At 64.9% G+C, this 19,737-nt stretch overlaps 2 protein-coding genes across 3 annotated transcripts; one reads left to right on the top strand and one right to left on the bottom strand.

The window, feature by feature from the left end:
• Positions 1–372: 372 nt before the first annotated feature.
• On the bottom strand, positions 373–18,276 carry LOC102460150 (B-cadherin-like). Of its 2 annotated transcripts, XM_075939821.1 has the most exons (14): positions 18,134–18,276; positions 14,880–15,023; positions 12,027–12,182; positions 11,030–11,174; positions 9,997–10,172; positions 9,027–9,155; positions 6,782–6,967; positions 6,103–6,347; positions 3,244–3,386; positions 2,618–2,842; positions 1,953–2,065; positions 1,533–1,675; positions 756–891; positions 373–529 (listed from the first exon to the last, which is right to left on the bottom strand). In XM_075939821.1, exons 1-14 carry the CDS (start codon positions 18,173–18,175, stop codon positions 440–442), a joined length of 2,073 nt encoding a protein of 690 aa, XP_075795936.1. In that variant the 5' UTR covers positions 18,176–18,276; the 3' UTR covers positions 373–439. The 2 variants fall into 2 exon arrangements, with proteins under 2 accessions (XP_075795936.1, XP_075795937.1); XM_075939822.1 differs by lacking the exons at positions 12,027–12,182; positions 14,880–15,023 and having other exon boundaries at positions 18,134–18,265.
• Positions 3,704–6,106, top strand: LOC142831125 (uncharacterized). The gene is made up of 2 exons (XM_075940658.1): positions 3,704–3,728; positions 3,833–6,106. The coding sequence occupies exons 1-2, from the start codon at positions 3,704–3,706 to the stop codon at positions 5,413–5,415; spliced, it is 1,608 nt and encodes a 535-aa protein (XP_075796773.1). The 3' UTR covers positions 5,416–6,106.
• Positions 18,277–19,737: the final 1,461 nt, after the last annotated feature.

The following is a 19,737-nucleotide window of genomic DNA, read 5'->3' as shown; positions in this document are numbered from 1 at the left end:
CCCAGGGCAGGGCCGGGCCTCTGTGCGGAAGGATCCCTCGCCCAGCCCCCACCCCCTTGCCTGGAGAGCCAGCCAGCTACCCCCTACCCAGGGGTGTCACCGCTCCAGACCCGCACCAGTATGGAGCCTGCTCTCAGCCAGGCCCGCACCAGGCTCCCTAGCTAGGCCCTCTCCTGCCCCCCGGGTCCTGCGGGTCTCCTCCATGTGCCTCGGGAACGGGCTGAGCCCTTCTGGCTTGTGGCATGGTGCTCTCCAGCAGCGCGCCTTGGGCCCCGAGCCGCAGAGCCACCCTGCCCTGCCGGGAGCGGCCACGCGGCTGCAGTGCTCAGGAACGAGGGCGTCCGGCCAGGCAAATGCTGGGGGAAGAGCCGTTTAATGGCGTTTCTTGCGGCCCGGAGCCAGAGCCGTGGCCGGCCGGGCCCACGTGCTCTGGGGGGCGCTAGCTCTCCCGGTAGGTGGTGTAGGAGAAGGGCCCGAGCAGCAGGGGGATGTGCAGCCTCTGGCTTTGCTCGGTGACGGTGAAGACAACCTGCCAGAGACAAGCGGGAAGCGGCCGAGTGACACCGCGCCCCAGCCCTTAGGTCTGGCGGCAGGCAGCCGCCGAGGGACGCGGGGCAGCGCCAGGACGGGAGGAAGGCAGCCCGGTCCCAGCGCCCGTGAGCAGGGCCACGGTGCCAGGGTAGGTGGGGACGGAGCTGCAGGAGCCGGGCTTGGGGAGGAATGGGCCCAGGCCCGCTCCGCGCTAGTAGGGTTACCTCCACGTAGGGGTAGAAGCTGGCGTAGCCCAGCTCCTGCCAGTAGCGCCCAGTGTCAAAGTGCAGCTTGTACGTGCCAGCCGTCACCTGCTCGGGAGCCCAGAAGAGCGAAGGGTGCCCGTCCCCGCCGGTGGAGCTGAGAGAAACCAAGTGTCACCCTGCAGCTCCCTCCAGAGCCTCCCAGCGGGGAGCCAGGCGCAGGCGCAGGCATGGGGACGAGGGCTCTCCCCGAGAGCAGAGCAGGGACAGCGGGGGACAGGGACAGGGCCCCGAGGCTGGAGCAGGCAGGGCGGTCGCCCCGGGACTCCAGGAGATGGTTTGTGGCTGTGTGCGTCATTCCCCCGGCAGGCAGGGGGGACTGAACCGGGCTAATCGCTGCCTCTTGCAGCCTGACCCCAGGGCGAGAACCAGGCTGGACACCCCAGGGCGAGAACCAGGCCTGTTCCCACTACCCCTGGCTGCAGGGCTGCTCTTAGCCTAGGGCGCCGGCTGGAGGGGAGCTCCCAGCCCCGCTGCCAGCACCCACCCCCCAGCATGCACCCCCAGGCAGCCCTCCCCTCATGGCGGGGCGGGGCAGCGTGAGCCAGGCCAGCTGTGAGGCAGCAGTCCAGCCCTGGCTCCATCCCAGGGGGTGGCTCTGTAGCGCCTTGCGCCCTTCTGCTGTGGGCTGGGATCAGATTCCTCAGGGTTCAGCCCAGCCCCCCAAAGCCTCTGCGCGTAGGGACTGTGGGGTGGCCGTGCCCCTCCAGGGCAGCCCGCCTGCCTCACCGCACTTACCTCTTCAGCAGCTCCATGCGCTGCATCTCGGGCCCCTCGAGTCGGAACAGGTGCACGGCCAGGCCGAAGGCAGGCAGGCCCGTCAGGGTGTTCACCACGTGGGTGGTCACGTAGCTGCTCGCGGCCAGGGGCAGCTGTTTGACCTGGGCCACAGGTTAATGAGCCAGGCTTGAGCCGACATTGCTCGGTGCTCCAGGCTGGGAAAGCCCACGCCCTGGGCACGGGGGTTCTGCCCACCTGCCGCCCGTGGGCCCCTGGAAAGCAGCAAGGCAATGGGACGGTGCCTCTGCCCCCCGCCCCTGATGCTGGTGGCATCCACACACGCACCCCGGGCAGAGTGGAGAGGGGCCCAGGCGAAGGCGACTAGGTGGGAGCCCGAGGCAGAGCGCGATGGCGGCTCCCCCCTTCGCAGTCACACACCTTGGCCTTGACCGTCGTCACCTGGGATTTCCCCTGGTTGTCCGTCAGCTGCAGGAAGATGTTGTATTCCCCGGGCTCCAGGGTCTTGGTGAGCTGTAAGCCCAGGCTCTTCCCTGCGGGGAGAACAGACTTAGGGCTGGAGTCAGGAACCCTGCCAAGGGACAGGATCCCGCAGCCTGGCCGTGCCGCACGGCCCAGCGCACTGGGGCCACAGCAGGACACGCTGGTGCAGCGTCCCCGGCCTGGCTGGGCGGTCGGCAAAGCCCAGCTCCGGCAGCGAGGTTCAGAGCCTGGGGGCAGCAGCCTTCCAGCTGGCCGCGTGACCGGCACTGGGGCTTTAGAGGGGCTCTGCTGCCCCGGCAAGCCCTGTGGCAGGGGGAACCTGCGCTGGACTTAGGGCACCGGCCCGGCAGACGCCTGCCCATGGCTCTGCGGGCGGGGAGACAAGCAGCACCCGCCATGGCCCTGTGGCTCCAAGGCCCTTTCACGAGGCAAACGCAGCAACCAGACGGGCCCCCTTCTAACCCACGGCCCCTGGGCCCCAGCCCGGGCGGAACGCGAGCGCGGAGGGAGCTCCCCCACAGCTGGCTGCTCTGCGCTGCAGGGGCCCGGCCCCGCTTTGCAGCAGGACAAGCCAGGAAGGGGCCCAGGGCCCAGCCACTTACCCCCTTGGTTCACAGTTGCTGTCCAGTTGGAGCCGGAGCCGTGCACCAGGTCGGCCTGGAAGGGAGAGGTGTTCGGGGGCAGGTCCGGGTCCACGATCGCCAACTGCTGGACCACCGGGTTCCGACTGCAGATTTCAAACTCCCGCGGCTCTGGCACCGGCCCGTTGTCATTCACGTCCTCCAGGGTCAAGAGCAGGGTCCCCGTGCCCGTGGCCGAGGGCTGCCCTAAGGGAGAACGGCTCAGTGCAGGGGTCTGGGCACAGCACGGCGCCCGGGAGAACCCTGCTGCTCAGGTGGGAGAATCCTGCTACTTATTAGCCTCCACGTCCTTAGCCCCAGCAGTGCCCCATGGACCCTGGACTATGCTACGGGGCAGCCAGGGGCTCTTCCGTGGCTCCCCAAGCTGGGCAGCAGCGATCTCTCCCCTCGGAGGAGCGGCAGGGCGGGGGAGGAAGGCGCGAGTACGCCCAAGGCGAGGTTTTAACCCGTTTCCCCAGCCAGGTGCTGTGGGAGGCCGGTGCTGCAGCCGGAGGGTGGGGAGCTCGCCCTGCCTTCCAACCGGCCGCACAGGCAGCTTGCTGGGACGGAGACGGGGGCCGGAACAAGGGGACGCCGTGTGTCCTTACCGGAGTCCACCGCCAGGACAATGGCCTTGTAGGTGCTGTTGGAGACCAAGCTGCCCTCCCTGTCCAGAGGGAGGATTGCCGTGATGATGCCGTTTTCGGGGTTGATGGCCAGCCACTTGGCAGGGTCGCTCCCCATGCTGTACCTGGAGGGGAAGGCGGGCGGGCGTGAGAAGGGGGGGCCGGAGGGGCTAGGCGGGGGGCCCTTGCTCTGTGCCCGCAGGGCATGAATGTGCCAGTTTGAGAGTTTAAGGGGGAAATGGAGCAAACGGCCACGCGTCCGCCCCTGCAGGGGGGACAATTCACGGCGGGCGCTGGCCCAGGTCCCACTCCTGCAGCCTGGGCAGGGACGCAGCTGGACTTCCCTCCGCCCCCAGGGCTGTTCCCTCCCCGCCCCCAGGGAGAGAGGAAGGGCACCAGGAGCACCAGCAGAAAGGAGAGCGGGCGATGGGCAGGGTTGGGCATGTCCACGCTACAGCGTTATGACGGTGTCAGTCGACATTCAGCCAGCGCGGCAACTACAGCTCCCTCCCCTCCGCGCTCGCGCCTTGTCGGCGGCACAAGCACTTCTACTGACGCAGCGGGCACTGAGCCCAGGAGCCCTGCAGCCCTGGGGCTGACAGTGGAGACCCCGGCCACGGCGGAGCAGCTGGGAGCCCCCGGCAGAGCCGACGGGAACCCGGCCACAGCGCAGCAGCTGGGAGCCCCCGGCAGAGCCCACAGGACCCCGGCCACGGCGCAGCAGCTGGGAGCCCCCGGCAGAGCCGACAGGACCCCGGCCACGGCGGAGCAGCTGGGAGCCCCCGGCAGAGCCGACAGGAGCCCGGGCCACGGCGGAGCAGCCGGGAGCCCCCGCCAGAGCCGACAGGACCCCGGCCACGGCGGAGCAGCTGGGAGCCCCCGGCAGAGCCGACAGGACCCCGGCCACGGTGGAGCAGCTGGGAGCCCCCGGCAGAGCCGACAGGACCCCGGCCAAGGCGGAGCAGCTGGGAGCCCCCGGCAGAGCCGACAGGAGCCCGGGCCAAGGCGGAGCAGCCGGGAGCTCCCGGCAGAGCCGACAGGAGCCCAGGCCACGGAGGAGCAGCTGGGAGCTCCCGGCTGAGCCGACAGGAGCCCGGGCCAAGGCGGAGCAGCTGGGAGCCCCCGGCAGAGCTGACAGGAGCCCGGCCACGGCGGAGCAGCTGGGAGCCCCCGGCAGAGCCGACAGGACCCCGGCCAAGGCGGAGCAGCCGGGAGCCCCCGGCAGAGCCGACAGGAGCCCGGGCCAAGGCGGAGCAGCCGGGAGCTCCCGGCAGAGCCGACAGGAGCCCAGGCCACGGAGGAGCAGCTGGGAGCCCCCGGCAGAGCCAACAGGAGCCCAGGCCAAGGCGGAGCAGCTGGGAGCCCCCGGCAGAGCCGACTGAGCCCGGGCCAAGGCGGAGCAGCCGGGAGCTCCCGGCAGAGCCGACAGGAGCCCAGGCCACGGAGGAGCAGCTGGGAGCCCCCGGCAGAGCCAACAGGAGCCCAGGCCACGGAGGAGCAGCCGGGAGCCCCCGGCAGAGCCAACAGGAGCCCAGGCCAAGGCGGAGCAGCCGGGAGCCCCAGGCAGAGCTGACAGGAGCCCGGGCCACGGCGGAGCAGCTGGGAGCCCCCGGCAGAGCCGACAGGAGCCTGGGCCAAGGCAGAGCAGCCGGGAGCCCCCGGCAGAGCCGACAGGAGCCCGGGCCAAGGCGGAGCAGCCGGGAGCCCCCGGCTGAGCTGACAGGAGCCCGGGCCACGGCGGAGCAGCTGGGAGCCCCCGGCAGAGCCGACAGGAGCCCGGGCCACGGAGGAGCAGCTGGGAGCCCCCGGCAGAGCCGACAGGAGCCCGGGCCAAGGCGGAGCAGCTGGGAGCCCCCGACAGAGCCGACAGGACCCCGGCCAAGGCAGAGCAGCCGGGAGCCCTCGGCAGAGCCGACAGGACCCCGGCCACGGCGGAGCAGCTGGGAGCCCCCGGCAGAGCCGACAGGAGCCCAGGCCAAGGCGGAGCAGCTGGGAGCCCCCGGCAGAGCCGACAGGAGCCCGGGCCAAGGCAGAGCAGCTGGGAGCCCCCGGCAGAGCCGACAGGAGCCCGGGCCACGGAGGAGCAGCTGGGAGCCCCCGGCAGAGCCGACAGGAGCCCGGGCCAAGGCGGAGCAGCTGGGAGCCCCCGTCTGAGCCGACAGGAGCACGGGCCAAGGCGGAGCAGCCGGGAGCCCCCGGCAGGGCTGACAGCCAGCAGGCGACGGCAGCGACGCAGTGTCCATATGGCCCCTGGGCCACCCTCCCCCCATCGACCAAAGGCTCCCCCTCGCGCAGAGCTGGCGTGTGCTCCCCTTGGGGGGAGCCATGTTGCGGTGGAAACAGCGTTCGCTGCACACTGCCGTGCATCACCTAACTCAGGAGTGCAGAGCCGGGCGTGGGGTCGCCAGGCCGCAGCCGATTGGCCTGGATCTGCAGGCAGTTTGGCTCCAGAGCTACGTCCCGGAGCTGCCGGGTGAGCCGGGCAGACAGCCACCCCACAGGTTTCCAGACCCAGCTGTCACACCTGCAGGCAGCTCGTGCCAAGTCAGGTCTGAGCTTTGCCTGGGCAATCGCCCCACTGCTCAGCCCGGAGAATTTCCCTTTCGCGCCTCTCGAGAGCAGACCCGTCGATCAGAGGGGGAGTTTGCCACACTCGGACCCCCCCTTCGTGCCTGGCTCTCCCCGGGCCCAGGGGACACAGGAAGGCCACGCACAGGCCGCGGGGTGTTCGCTCTGCAGCATTTCTGGGCTGATTTGGGGTGGCCTGGCCTGGCCTGGGGGCTGCTGTGCGCTCAGTCCCTGGTGCCGTGCAAGGCCTGGCCGCAGCGTTCCTGCCCTTACGTGATTTTCTGATTCGGGTTCCGATCCGGGTCCCGGGCCGTGTAGGAGGTGACTTCCTGTCCCACAGGCAAGTCCTCCAAGACCACGGCCCTTTTGACAGGTGGATCAAAGACCGGGGCTTCGTTCACGTCCTCAACATCGACCGTGACGGTGGCGGTGGAAGTCGGGAGAGGCACCGAGAAGGGAACTTCGTTCCTTGCGATCACGTGCAGGACGAACTGCCTTTGGGTCTCGAAATCCAGGCCCTGGCAGGGAGGCAAAGCGGGGTCAGCTTCCCAGGAGAGACGCCGCCGAGCCCCGCTCAGTGCCTGCCGCGGGAGGCTGGGGAGAAGTCACAGCGAGGAGCCGCAGGGAGGCTACTGGCCCTGCCCTTGGAGAGAGGAGGCACTAACCCACCAGCAGGCTGGCCCGGGGGAGGCCCCTCGAGAGCCCAAAGCCTTTTGTCCAAGGCCCCCAAGCCTCCCCCGCCGGGCTGAGGGGATAAGGAAACTCGGCAGCTCCCAGGCCCCTGGTTTAACCCTCTCACCGTGCGCCCACCCAGGATGAACACGGGTGGCACATTGCGGGGAAGTGGTGCAGCCGGGGACCCCGGGAGACGGCCCCACCGGCCAGCAGCCTTTCAAAGCCAGTCCCCTCAAGGTAGGGGTGGGGGGGGCACCGCTGGGTGGCTGCAGCTCACCTGGGCCGTTTTCAGGAGCCCGTTGTTGTTGCTGGGGTCTGTGCTGACGGAGAACGCGCCCCCCTCGTTCCCTTTCACAATCTCGTACACCGCTCTCCAGGCGGGAGAGCCCTGCTGGTCCTTGTCCGACACCAGCAGCCGGGCCACCAGCACCCCCACTTCGTTCTCCGGCACCGCGGCGTTGTACTGCAACAGAAGGGACAGGCTGGGCTGCAGGGCGCCCCCACACGTGCACTGAGGCATGAGTGGATGTGCACCACCACCGAACACAGGCTGCCGGCTGTGGGTGCTCTGCTGCTCAGCTGTGTGGCACCTGAATCTCTCCTGGGCGGCTGCACAAACATTCAGCTTAAGAGACACTGCCCTGTGGCACATCACACCAGGGCAGGGGATGGAAGGGAGCCTTCCAGCCACAGGAGACAGATGTAAAATCCCAGGTAATCAATTAACCAGTTAAACGTTAGGTTAACCTGACATTCAACCAGTTAACCAATTAAGCGGGGTCTGGGTCAGCAGCCCCCAGCCTGTGGGGCTCCCGCTCCCAGCCCTGCGCTAGACGCCCTGCTACACTGAGCTTAGGGCCCTGCTCTCGGCTTCATTTGATAGAATAACAAGTCTTGTGGCTAAGGGAGCAGTGGTGGAGTGGTATGCCTAGACTTCAGTAAGGCACTTGATACGGTCTCGCATGACCTTGCCAATGAACTAGGCAAATACAACTTAGATGGGGCTGCCATAAGGTGGGTGCGTAACTGTTCTCAGAGAGTAGCTATTAACAGTTCAGAGTCGCGCTGGAAAGGCAGAACACATGGGGTTCCCCAGGAGTCGGTTATGTTGATATTTTCATCAAGGATTTAGATATTGGCATCGAGAGTACACTTATGAAGTTTGCAGATGATACCAAGCTGGGAGGGGTTGCAAGTGCTTCGGAGGATGGGTCATCATTCAAAATGATCTGGACAAACTGGAGAAATGGGCTGAGGTAAATAGGATGAAGTTTAAGAAGGACAAATGCAAAGTGCTCCACTTAGGGAGGAACAACCAGTCTCACCCATACAGAAAGCAAAGCAACTGTCTAGGAAGGAGGACAGCAGAAAGGGATCTAGGGCTCAGAGTGGACCACAAGCTGAATATGAGTCAATGGTGTGACACTGTTGCAAAACAAGCAAATGAGATTCTGGGCTGCATTAGCAGGAGTGTTGTGAGCAAAACACGAGAAGTCATTCTTCCGCTCTGCTCTGCGCTGATAGGCCTCAATTGGAGAATTGTGTCCGGTTCTGGGCACCACATTTCAAGAAAGAGGGGGAGAAATTGGAGAAGGTCCAGAAAAGAGCAACAAAAATGATTAAAGGACTAGAGAACATGAGGTAGGAGGCAAGGCTGAAAGAACTGGGCTTCTGTAGTTTGGAAAGGAGAAGACTGAGGGGGGACAGGATAGTGGTTTTCAGGTATCTAAAAGGGTGTCACAAGGAGGAGGGATAAGAATTGTTTTCCTTAACCTTTTTTAAGGACAGGACAAGAAGCAATGGGCTTAAATTGCAGCAAGGGAGGTTTAGGCTGGACAGTAGGAAAAACTTCCTAACTGTCAGGGTGGTTAAACACTGGAATAAGTTGCCAAGGGAGGTTGTGGAATCTCCATCTCTGAAGATATTGAAGAGCAGGTTAGACAGACACCTGTCAGGGCTGTTGTAGGCAGTACTGGGTCTTCCCATGAGGGCAGGGGACTGGACTTGATGATCTCTCAAGGTCCCAGTGTGCTATGATTCTATGTGATCCCTCCCATCACCCATTCCCAGCCTCTGACAAACAGAGGCTAGAGCTGTTCTCCCTGCCCAGCCAGGGAAATAGCCATTAATGGACCCAAGCTGCATGAATTTATTTAGCTCTTTTCTGAACCCTGTTAAAGACCTGGTCTTCACAACATCCTTTGGCAAGGAGTTCCACAGATTAACTGTGCTCTGCGTGAAGAAAAACTTCCTTTGGTTTGTTTTAAACCTGCTGCCTGTTGATTTCATTTGGTGACCCCTAGTTCTTATGTTATGGGACCAAGTAAATACCTTCTCCTTATTCACTTTCTCCTCACCACCCATGGTTTTATAGACCTCTATCCTATCCCCCTTAGTCTCCTCTTTTCCAAGCTGAAGCGTCCCAGTCTTATTAACCTCTCCTCACACGACAGCTGTTCCAAACCCCTCGTCATTTCTGTTGCCCTGTGCCCCGTGCAAACAAGCAGGAGAGCTTCCGTTACCGTGAGCGGGTCGAACACTGGCGGGTTATCGTTGGTGTCTGTGACTTCAATCAGCGCTGTGGCTGTAGCCGCGAAGCCCTTGCCTTCCATGTCAGCGGCCAAGACTATCAGCGTGTAGATGGGGATCGTCTGCAAGCCACAAGAGTCATTTCTGAGTTAGGCGCCGGAGGGCACATCAGGCTGCTGCACTACGGCGGGGAACTGGCTTTGGCGGGTCAGCCAGCAGGTGAGACAGGAGGGGTGCGCTCCGAAACTCAGCTGTCCGGCAGCACCACTATTCCGGCTACGGCTGCCTGGTATGGGGCATTCCAGCTGCTTAGCCCAGCGGTAGCGAGCGAGGAAATGCCCTTCGATTCAGCAGGCACGCTGTCCCTGTGCCCCCGCTGCATGTAATAGCTCAGCGATAGCCGAGGGCATTTTAAGCCTTCGCTTGGCTTCGCAAGGGCTTGGGGTTTTCACCCCCCGATCTGGGCTCAGGAGTTAGCTCAGTTTCAGGTTCCCCTATGTGTTTGGAAGGGGGTTTCCTTTAATCAGCGGAGTTCCCAGCGCAGCCCCCCGGCTGGGCTCTGGCTCAGCAGCAGCGCGTTGCTACAACCCAACAGGGCGGAGATGCGTGTCCAGGGGCTGAATTAACTGACCACGTCCCAGCAAACGGGCCTCGCCCTAGGGCTAGTTTCTAGCGCTGCCAAGATCCCATTGAACCCCCCACCCCCACACTCACCCGCCAGGCACACGTCATCAGCCTCAGGCTGGCTGGCAGGGAGGTCGAGCCTGGCACAGGCGCCAAGGGGAAACAGCGGAAGTTTGCCAGAGACATCCAGGAACGCGACCCCGATTGCACTGGACACCTGCCACTCCCAGCGTGCCCCGGGGCGGAGATCGCACATCAGATCCGAGGGCCTCCCTCAGCGTGCGAACGTGTCGCACGGCCCTGCTCCGACCCGCGCTGCTTCCCCACTCCCGCACTCACCTCCCGGTCCAGCCCCGTGGCAATCAAACTGATGATGCCTTTGTCACGGTCGATGGTGAACATCTGGGCTTGGGGTTGTGCGGGAATCTGCTCCTGGATGGTGTACACAGGCACCCCGTTGTTGGTGTTCACGCTGTCGTCTGCGTCTGTGGCCGTCACCCGCATCACGGAGGTCCCTGGACACAAGGTTACAGCAAGACTGTCCAGTTACACGGGAGACGATTCTCCAGAACAATCCCGCCTGGGCCTGCCAAGGGGATCGGGGACGGTGCCTCGATCAACCACGAGGCATCTCCCGCCCCCCCAACGTCGACCGATTCTTCTCTGCAGCCCCAGACAGAGGAGTAAAAGTGTAAGCGCCTGGGCCAGGGCGTCAGCCCAGAGCCATCGATCTCACCGGGCGAGGGAAAGAATAACGCCCTAGGAGCCTCTCACAGGGAACCAGGCCGCCCAGTCTGCAGCCACATTTACTGCTACCGGATTAGCTCCCTGTTCTCTGCCGCCACCATCGCCGGTGTCTGCACCGAGCGCCGGCTCCCCGCCAGCCCCAGAGCCTATGGGAGGTAACTGGCAGTGTCCCCTGTAAGCCGGGCGCTTGTGCGGCCGCTCAGGAGAGAGTCCGATGCCGCCCAGCTGATTAGCAGGGCCCACGGCTAGGTTTGTGTTTCAGTGGGTGGTGCACATCTGCACATGCACATAACATTATTCTGCACATGGATGAAAAAAACTACAGGGAGCCTTGGGTTCCCGTGGGTCCAACCCCACGATGCCGACTTTACTGCAGGATTGGGTGGGCTGGAAGGGGGAGGCAGAGCCTGCTCCAAGCCCAGCCATGGGCAATAGCAGCACGGTCGGGGACAAGGCGCGTCTGTCACTGGACACAGATTTTAGCCCCTTTGGGGTTATTCTGGGATTTCAATTCTCCGCTGCAGAATTCTCCCAACACTAGCACGGCCCTCGCCTCTCCCGCCTGGGAGGGGAGCCTCCGACGCCGCATCTCAGCCAGTGTCTCGCAGGGTCTCCGTGCACCCACCTGGCTTGGCTCCTTCTTCTACGGAGCCGGTGAAGACCTGCTGGGTGAACTGGGGCTTGTTGTCGTTCTGGTCGGTCACGGTGATGACGAACTCCATGGGGTCCTCCACGGGCAGCCCGTTGGCAGACACCGCGTGGGAAAAGAGCTGCAAAGCCGGCGCCGTGAGTAAGCCCCGCGAGGCCTGCAGCCGCCTGGCCACGAGCAGCCAGCAGCCCCGCCCCGCCCAGCCAGGCCTCCCACAGCGACAGCCCAGGCCTGGCTGGCTTGGCCGGAGGGGACTTGCTTTGATCTCCCCACTCCGGCTGCCCATGCCCACGGGGTCTGAGCTCACAGGCAGGACAGGCAGCCCACCCGGCCTGGGGAACGCTGCCCGGCTTAGCCTGAGCCCAGGGTCTTCCAGCTCCCTCAGCGCTCCCAGGACAATCGCTGGCTGGCCCAGGGACACTGGTGTCCTGCTACCCGGGGAGAGGCCAGGCTGGGCTGCCCCACCGTGGGGACTTGTGGTTTCTCCTCCCCGCTGGGCCAAACCCGCATCAGTGCTGGGCACGGAGCCCCCCGCCAGCCCTGCTCTGCCCCCAGAGACCCAGGGCCCAGGACGAAGAGCCCAGCCAAGCTGTGGGGGCAGACAGGGTGCTGAGCATGTCTCCAGGCAGCCAGTGTTGGGCCCGATTCTTACCACTTCTGGGCCCCCCAGTTCCATCGTGGCACTCAGCACCCTGGGGACAGAACTGGCCCCCAGGCAACGCGCTAACATGGCCGAGGGCCCAGGGCCGGAGGGGCACACCGCTGGGGTCAGCACCCGCCCCTCTGGCTGTGCTCAGCCAGGCCCGGGGAAGAGACCGTGGGGAGGGCAGCAGCCCTCTGGACCGTGCAGTGCAAGAAATGGGGTGAGACCCAGTTCACTGGTGCCTCTGGCTCCTTCCAGCCACCTCCGAGCTCCGGGGTCATCGGCCCCAGAGGACACGGCCCTGCTCCCTCCACGGGCCCAGGGACTCACCGTGTAGTTACTAATTTCCTCTCTGTCCAGGGGCTGTGTCACCTTCAGCGCCCCCGTCTCCCTTTCGATGATGAAGACGCCCACGGGGGGCGTGTCTGCGCCCTGCCCCGTGATGCTGTAGAAAACCTTCATCTCTTTGTCCAGGTTGGATTTGATCTGGTGCCGGAGAACAGGCCGGGTCAGTGGGGGTGGGGGTCTGAGCACCGCACCGTCCCAGCCCATCTCCCCACCCCGTCTTCCCAGAGCCCCAGGACCTGCTCCCCTCCAGGCTGCTCCTCCCCAGCCTCACTTCCTCCCAATTCTCCCCAAACCTTCCAGCCCCCGCCCCTTTCGCACCGAGCCCCCCCCCCACGGTGCATGCCCCTGGCAGCCCTGCTGTGCCCCCCCCACCTCACACATTGGCTGAGCTGGGGCACCGCTGGGCATTACTGCACACAGCGCCTGAGCCACACGGGGGGGGGGGGGGAGAGAAAGGGCAGGATCTGAAAGGTCATGTCCTGGGCATGGGGGTGCTGACAATGGGTGGGGGACACGGAGGGTTACCACGGTGACGGGGCGTCTGGCTCTTTAAGGGTTAACACCAGCCCTGGGGAGGGCAGCCCACAGCGGAGGCAGTGAGGGCCCAGCTGGGGCGGGAGGGGATGGAGGAGCAGCGGGGACCTGGCTCCCTGAGACAGAGCAGGGCTGGGGAAGGCAGGCGGGGCTGGGGAGCGCTGGCCGGGCGAGCTCCCAGGCTGCAGGGCCTGAGGCCAGGCCTGGGGGTACCAGGGCTGTGGTGGGAGGGGGGAGCAGAAGGCAGCAGGTCCCCCCCCTTGCCAATGGGCAGCCATGTAAGGCTGCAGTTTGCCCCGAGGCAGGGGCTAGAGGGCTCCCAGCCGTGGGTCGCTGAGGCAAGGTGGGCGCAGGGTCGGGGGTTCCCTGGGGGGACCCCAGCGTGCAGGGCCCTGACCTCGGGCAGCACGTGGAGGAGAGGCCAGGGCCGGGCGGGGACACGGGGCTGACCCAGCAGGCGGCCTGCACCAGAGGCGGGGACGGACCAGCAGAGGGCGCTCTGAGGCGGGTGCTGATTCCCTGCGTGACCAATGGGAGGTGCTGTGCTGGGTGAGTGCCCCCCGCGCCCCGTCGCCCCAGAGGAAGGCCAAGCGAGGGGGGGCTGGGGGGAGCCACTTGCCTCACAGAGCCCCAGGGCAGCTTACGCCAGACAGGGCCGGCCCCCAACATTTTGGCACCGGAGGGGGGGAGCCCCAATAGCCCCCCACTTGCCCCCTTTTCTCCTGCCTGCCTCTTATGTCTCTTGTGCCCTCCTTCCTCCAGCACAACCCCCCATCTCTGGGCATCCAGAGCAGGGGATACACCTGCCCCAGCAGCCCACACAATTTTCTACCCTCTGAGCCCTAGTGGCACCTCCCCCCAGTCTGGCACCTCATGGGAAGGCTGCCCTGGCGCCAGAGCTGTAAATGGCACCTCCCTTTGCCAGCACTTCACCAGTCAGCCAAGGGGCTGTCTATAATATATGCAAATCACATGCAAACTAGCATCCTAACTGATTTACATATAGGGTTGCCAGGTGTCTGGTATTTGCTGCTCTGTCCAGTAAAAAAATCAGGAAATACCGGACAGGTGCAACATGCAGTGTCCGCTATTCTCTGACTTTCCGGCTGCGCACTGGACGGAAGCCTGGCGTGGGCGGGGGAGTGGCTGGGAGTCCTGGCTGGGAGGCGGGGCTGCGATTGCGGCCGGGAGCCCTCAGTCTGTGGAGTGTGAGGAGGAGGAGAAGCCTCCTTCTCGCTCGTGCGTCGCCGGGAGCCTGCGCGGGACAGACAGCAAGTGCCTGGGTCTGTCCCACTTCCCGCCGACCCATTTGCTCACCCCCCCTTCCCGGCTGGCCGGTTCTCCCCCACTTCCCCTCCTGATCTTCCCCGGCCAGACCCCCTGCACCCTGCCCCAGCTCTGCTTCCCGCCGGCCCGTTCCTCTTCCTGATCTGCCCCAGCCAGTGCCGCTGCACCCCCTCCCCGCCAGCTCTGCTTCCCTCCCCCCCTTGCTCCCGGCCCTCCCCCACTGTGCCCCCCCTGGCAGCTCTGCTTCCCACCCCTCTTCCTCCCGGGCCTCCCCCACTGTGCCCCCCCCCGGCAGCTCTGCTTCCCACCCCCCTTCCTCCCGGCCCTCCCCCACTGTGCCCCCCCCGGCAGCTCTGCTTCCCACCCCCCTTCCTCCCGGCCCTCCCCCACTGTGCCCCCCCGGCAGCTCTGCTTCCCACCCCCCTTCCTCCCGGCCCTCCCCCACTGTGCCCCCCCCCCGGCAGCTCTGCTTCCCACCCCCCTTCCTCCCGGCCCTCCCCCACTGTGCCCCCCCGGCAGCTCTGCTTCCCGCCCCCCTTCCTCCCAGCCCTCCCACACTGTGCCCCCCCCGGCAGCTCTGCTTACCACCCCCCTTCCTCCCGGCCCTCCCCCACTGTGCCCCCCCGGCAGCTCTGCTTCCCGCCCCCCCTTATTCTCGGCTAGCCCTGCCCCCGATATCCCGTGGCCAGCCCTGTTCCACCCGACCACTCCCCCGTTAGCTGTTTCCAGCCCCCCCCCTTCCCGGCCAGCACTGCTGCCTTCCTGGCTGCCCCGCCACCAATGAAGCGTGGTTTTTTTTTTTTCTCATCAACTTTGGTCCTTCCCCCTCCTTTTTTTTTCCTTCAACAAATTTTTTTCCAGATGGTTTTTTTTTGGGGGGGGGGGGCATGTTTGTTATTTTTCTTTCAGCCATCTGGCAACCCTATTTACATCACAGCCACGGAGCAGGATCCGTTCCCATCTCCCCCCACACGCCCTGCCTGGCACCACCCCGCTGACCAGGCCTCTCCATACCTGAACCAGCGTCTTGGGGAAGGGCCCCCGCTCGTTCTCCGGGCAGTTGATTGGCGGGATGACCCAGTCTCGCTTCTGTCTCTTGTGGCCCAGGCTGGCCTTAGGGACCCCCGGCCCGTCTGCCTCCGCGCAGGGGGGGAAGCCCTGAGGGGCAGAGACAGCTGGTAGGAAGGAAACGGGGAGCCGGCAGGGCCCCAAACAGCCAGAGGAGGAGGGGGGTCCTGCCTGGTGCCTGGGGGTTGGGCCGGCCCCAATGCCTGTTGCTAGAGGTGTAGGGGGGGCTGCAGGGGGTCCCTAGGGCTGCTCTGCTGGGTGGGGGCAGCAGGCTCCCAGTGGGGCTCCCACCCAGCCTAGTGGAAGGGGACCGCTGGCCCCTACTACATCTCAGTGTGTGTGGCGGGCGGGGGGCGGGGTTGGCCAGCGCCCAGCACCAAGGGGACCTAGTGCTCCCGCTAGGATTTTCCATCCGTGAGCCGTGAGGTGTGTCCGGTGCCCGATAGTGAGGTCACGTGCACTGGTGGGGACGGGCACCCGCCCCTGCACAATTTGAGCAATGCGCTGTTCTTCCCCTCTGCCCGCGCAGGGTGTCTAAGGGTGTGACGGCGCGTTGGGGTCCCCACCTCCTGCACCCCTGAAATGGCACGAACAGACCCACCAGCCAGTAGAATAGAGGTGGTTTATTGCTCCTCCAGGATACAGCACAGCACAGATGGAATCTGGTTCCAGGGCAGGCCTAGGATGCCTCAGGCCCCCTTGAGATGGGGGAGGGGGTCTTGGCTTCTAAACCCCCCAGCCTGTTGCTGAGGCTGCTTCCTCCATGCTCCCAGACAGAAACTAACTAACCCTCCTCCAGCCCTGCCCCCCAGCCAGGGGCGGCATCCACCTTCCTTTGTTCCTCCCCATGGGGGGTAGCTGGTCAGACAGGTTTGGAGCCCCCTTTGCATAATGAGCAGACAGCAGAGGTCGCCACAGCCCTAGCAAGGCCCCCCCACTGCGTCACAAAGGGCTCGGCCCCGGGGGGATGGACTGGAGGAGAGGCGCCCGGGGAAGGGGACGTGTGTACGATGTGGTTTCCTTTAACGCTTGCGCGCCAGGCTCAACCCGTGTTAGGGATGAAGTTTCAAAGCAAACCTGGGGCTGGACAGGACACCGAGGGGAGGGGGGGTCCCTGCCCCAAGGAGCTTCCAACATCTCTTGGGTAAGATTTACTTTTGGTCCCTCGTATCTCCCAGCCCCGAGTGTTGGGCCCCTCGCTGCCAGCCCGGCCCCAGCTCCCGCTCTCCCCGGCCCAGGGCAAAGGCTGAGCTGTGCCGCTGTCTGGGGAACGCCTTGGCCATCGCCACGTCCCGCTCCCAGGTCACAACCAGTGGCAGCACCCGCAGGCCCCACCCACCACCCGGCTCTGGCCCCACCTGGAGCCACTGGAACAGCCAGCGGATGGCTCTGGCCCCAATCGACCCACAGCTCCAGCCCTGGGGAAGGGCCGAGGCTAGGGCCAGGGCCGCATGCTGGCTGCCCTGCTGCTCCTGGGAGGGCGTAGCTGCTGGCCACATGGCTCTGCTCTGGAGCAGCTGAGCAGCCGCTGCAGAGGTGGGCAGGCCCCAACTTCCTGGTGCGCGCCCGCGCAGGCACACACCTTAGCGGGGACCCTGGTCTGGACCGTGAGGCTGACACCCCGCTAGGGGCGATGGGGAGAGGCCAGTGCGCCAGGCGGGTAAGGAGATCGGGGGGCTGGGGGAGGGCCCTGTGAGCTGGAATCGTCTGGAGCAGGCAGAGTGGGGCTGAGCTAAGGAGAGAGCTGGGGCCCCCGCTGAGCTGGGGAGCAGAGCTGGGCCGGGACTCCTGCCAGTCCCCCCGCTGACCCCTTTCCCCTCCCACCCACGGCGTTTGGGCGCACGTGAGCCCTCATGCCCCCCCCCGCGCTGCCCCTGCAAGGTCTGACGGGAGGGGACCGAAGCGATGTCCAGGCCCCGGTGCGGGCAGCCGGACGGCTGCAGGGAGAGCTGGGCTGGCGCCAGCAGCCGCTGGTTCCGTTCAGGTTCCCAGCACTCGCCCACGTTCGCTTCCCGGGCCGGTGAGCAGGGACACGGCCCCTTGGGGCACCGTGAAATCTGTGGGGCCCTAGGCAGCCACGTGCTGTGTATGGGGCAGCGCCGGCTCCGGGTCCAGTCCCACGCCCCAGATCCCTCCCCCACGGGCTGCCCACAGTGAGTGCCGGACCCGGGACACCTCCCCACTCCTCTGCATTTCCCAGGAGCGATTGGCCCAGGGGACTCCCGGGGGCAGATGCCAGCAGCGGGGCCCCCCCCACTCTCACCAGAGGCACCAGGAAGCAGAGCGACATGGCCCAGCCTGCTCCGTCCCGCCGCTTCCTCCCCCCGGTGAGTGCGGGTCAGTCCCACCCTCCCCCGGCCCCTGCGCATCACTCCCACCGGTATGTAAATAGTTTCTTATTTTGTCCTTAGGTTGCACCCTTCTTCTGTTTCCGACTCCCTGGTGCGAAGGGGGGGAAGGGGGGCCCGGGCCCACCCCCACTCAAGGGCCCCAGCCCAGGGCCCTAAGGGCTCGGATCTAATGAGACCCGGCCCGGCTGACGGGGTTCGTAACCGTAACGCGCCAGCCCACCAGCCAATCCAGGCTCTGCCCTGGGCTGCTTCCTTCCCCACTCACGTCGGCGTTACCCTGCGCCCGATGTTCCGGCGGCTTGCTGTAGGAGGAGTCCGTCAGGGGAACGACGTGTCCCGGTCCGTGACCCGTCTTCCCCGCCACCTGTCCCTGCGGAGGCGGCTACCTTCCCCCCTCCTCCAGCGCTGGAGCCGTTTTAAATGCGGCGCTGGGGCCGTGACCCCGGCTGCCCCCGGAAGCCCCGCCCCTCGCGCCCACCCGGCCCCGCGTTGCTGCAGCGACACGCCGGACGCCCCAGCTGCTCCTGGCCTGCGCTGGTCGCCACGTCATCTGGCGGCGCCGTCCGCACGGCGGCCGAACAGTCCAGACAATGCCGGGTGACCCCAGGCTGCCAGCTGTACAGCGCGTCCTGGGGCCGCTCCCCCGTGCCGTGCGGGTGCATCCCGTCACACCCTCCCTCCCCCAGCTCCCTGTGTGCGGGCAGGTCCAGCCCCCGCTGCCTCCTTGCCCCACAGCTCCTGCCCCATGACACAGCCCCTCCCTGCCGGGGCTGCACAGGGCACCAACTCTCCCTCCCGCCCTCGCCGTGTTGGGCTCCCCCCCCCAGGCATGGGGGTGGGGTCCCCTACCTGGCAGAGGAGGCAGAGGATGCTGACAGTGGCGCAGTGCATGGCTCTGGCTGTTGGTCTGGCCCCTCTGACAGCCTCCCTGTGACTGGCTGGGCCAGGGTGTGGCTGCCCCACTGCCCCACCGCACCCAGCAGGGCAAAGTCTGTGCCAGCTGGCTCGTGGGAGGGTTTTGCTGCAGGCTCCCGCAGGCCTCTGGGTCAGCGGCGTCCTGCGCAGCCCGACTCCCCCCCCCCTCTTCCCAGTGCACATGGGGAGGGGGCTGCCTTCCTGGGCGCAGCGGGGCACCTTCCAAGCACCCACCCGCTGCAGGGCCGCCAGGCTGGTGGGCACAAGGCCTGGCACTCGGGCAGGGCGCAGGCAAAGATGCCTTTGGGGAGTGGGGTGGAGCCCAGTGCCCTGAGCCCCCGCGGGTGGGTCCTGGTAGCCCTGGTGTGGGGCCATAGGGCAGCTACTTTCCATGGTCCGTTAGCCGGTTGATCCAGCTGTCGGGGGAGCTGCTGGCTCCGAGCACACGGGCATGAGCTGGCCCCACCCCAGGGATTTCCCTACACCTCCCCCATAGGGGTGTATACCCCCCCGAATTTCCCCAACACCCCCCCCCCCCCCAGTTTTGTGAACTAGTTACATGCCAATTTAGTGATTGTTTGGAAATTTGAATTGAAATTGAAACATTAATACACACTTTAAAAGCATAGACAGTGCATGCTAAGATATGTGGATCTGAAAAAGTAGAATAGATTTGAAAAGTATGGACAGAGGCCAGCTTCCTTACACAGCTGCTGGTTTTTATGACACTGTCAGTGCATGCCTTTGGGCGATGTTGGCCCACCTAATCATTTCAAATGATGATTTGTAAGCAAAGTCAAAATGAGCTCTCTGACAGCTAGTGATGAGCTGGGGTTTGGGGGAAAGGCTTCAGGACCAGACTGTATTTACAGTCACACCTAATGTACCTGGGATCCAGCAAACAGAGCTGTGTTGCCCAAGTGAGAGCTTTTGGTTGGGGTTGGGTTACAAATCACTTGAATGCAGGGGGCAGGGAATAAAATGTTGTTCTTATTGTATGAGTAAAGGGCAGTAGAACTGGACTGAGTGAGGGCATCAAGAGAGAGGGTGGGACAGGTGTTTTGCTTGATGGTCTGTCTGAGTCCCAAGTGCTATTGACCTGCCCTTCTCCACTGTTTAAAGACAAAGCTGATTAGGCTCCATAGCTAGTCTTTTGTTTTGTTAAGTGACCACTCCAGCTGAAATCACTGACAATCAGTCTAAGTGCTTAGCCCTGCTGTGGGGACAGTGTTTTTGTTAAGAGACAGCCCAGGCTGCAATGGCCAGAGGGCCATTGGCCACAGAGCGATGGAGTGACTGGTGGCACAAGGAGCAGCAGTAGCCAGAGTGAACAGTGAGCAGCTGGAGGAGCAAGCAAGGTTCCTTCTTGCCCCCCACCTGAGAGGTGCACTCAGGTGAAAGCACCTCTGAACTGAGTCTCCACTGAGCAAAGACAACACTGGTAAGTGGGGTGAGGTGGAGGAAAAACGAGGGGCACGTGCCTGGTCACGTGAATGAACTAGTGAGCATATCCATTGAGGGAATGGACGCACCAGACA

The sequence above is a fragment of the Pelodiscus sinensis genome, chromosome 12 (assembly GCF_049634645.1).
Source record: "Pelodiscus sinensis isolate JC-2024 chromosome 12, ASM4963464v1, whole genome shotgun sequence".
Taxonomy (NCBI): domain Eukaryota; kingdom Metazoa; phylum Chordata; order Testudines; family Trionychidae; genus Pelodiscus; species Pelodiscus sinensis.
The sequence above is the reverse complement of the archived record's forward strand: the minus strand, read 5'-3'. Positions and strand labels throughout refer to the sequence as shown.

Coding starts and splice junctions, on each gene's coding strand:
- LOC142831125 (XM_075940658.1), top strand. CDS start 3,704: ATGTCCACGCTACAGCGTTATGACG. Junction 3,729..3,832: donor CACGCTACAGCGTTATGACG/GTGTCAGTCGAC, acceptor GCGGGCACTGAG/CCCAGGAGCCCTGCAGCCCT.
- LOC102460150 (XM_075939821.1), bottom strand. CDS start 18,175: ATGCACTGCGCCACTGTCAGCATCCTCTGCCTCCTCTGCCAG. Junction 6,968..9,026: donor CAGTGTTCGACCCGCTCACG/GTAACGGAAGCT, acceptor CTTCTGTTGCAG/TACAACGCCGCGGTGCCGGA. Junction 3,387..6,102: donor AACCCGAATCAGAAAATCAC/GTAAGGGCAGGA, acceptor CTTCCCCTCCAG/GTACAGCATGGGGAGCGACC.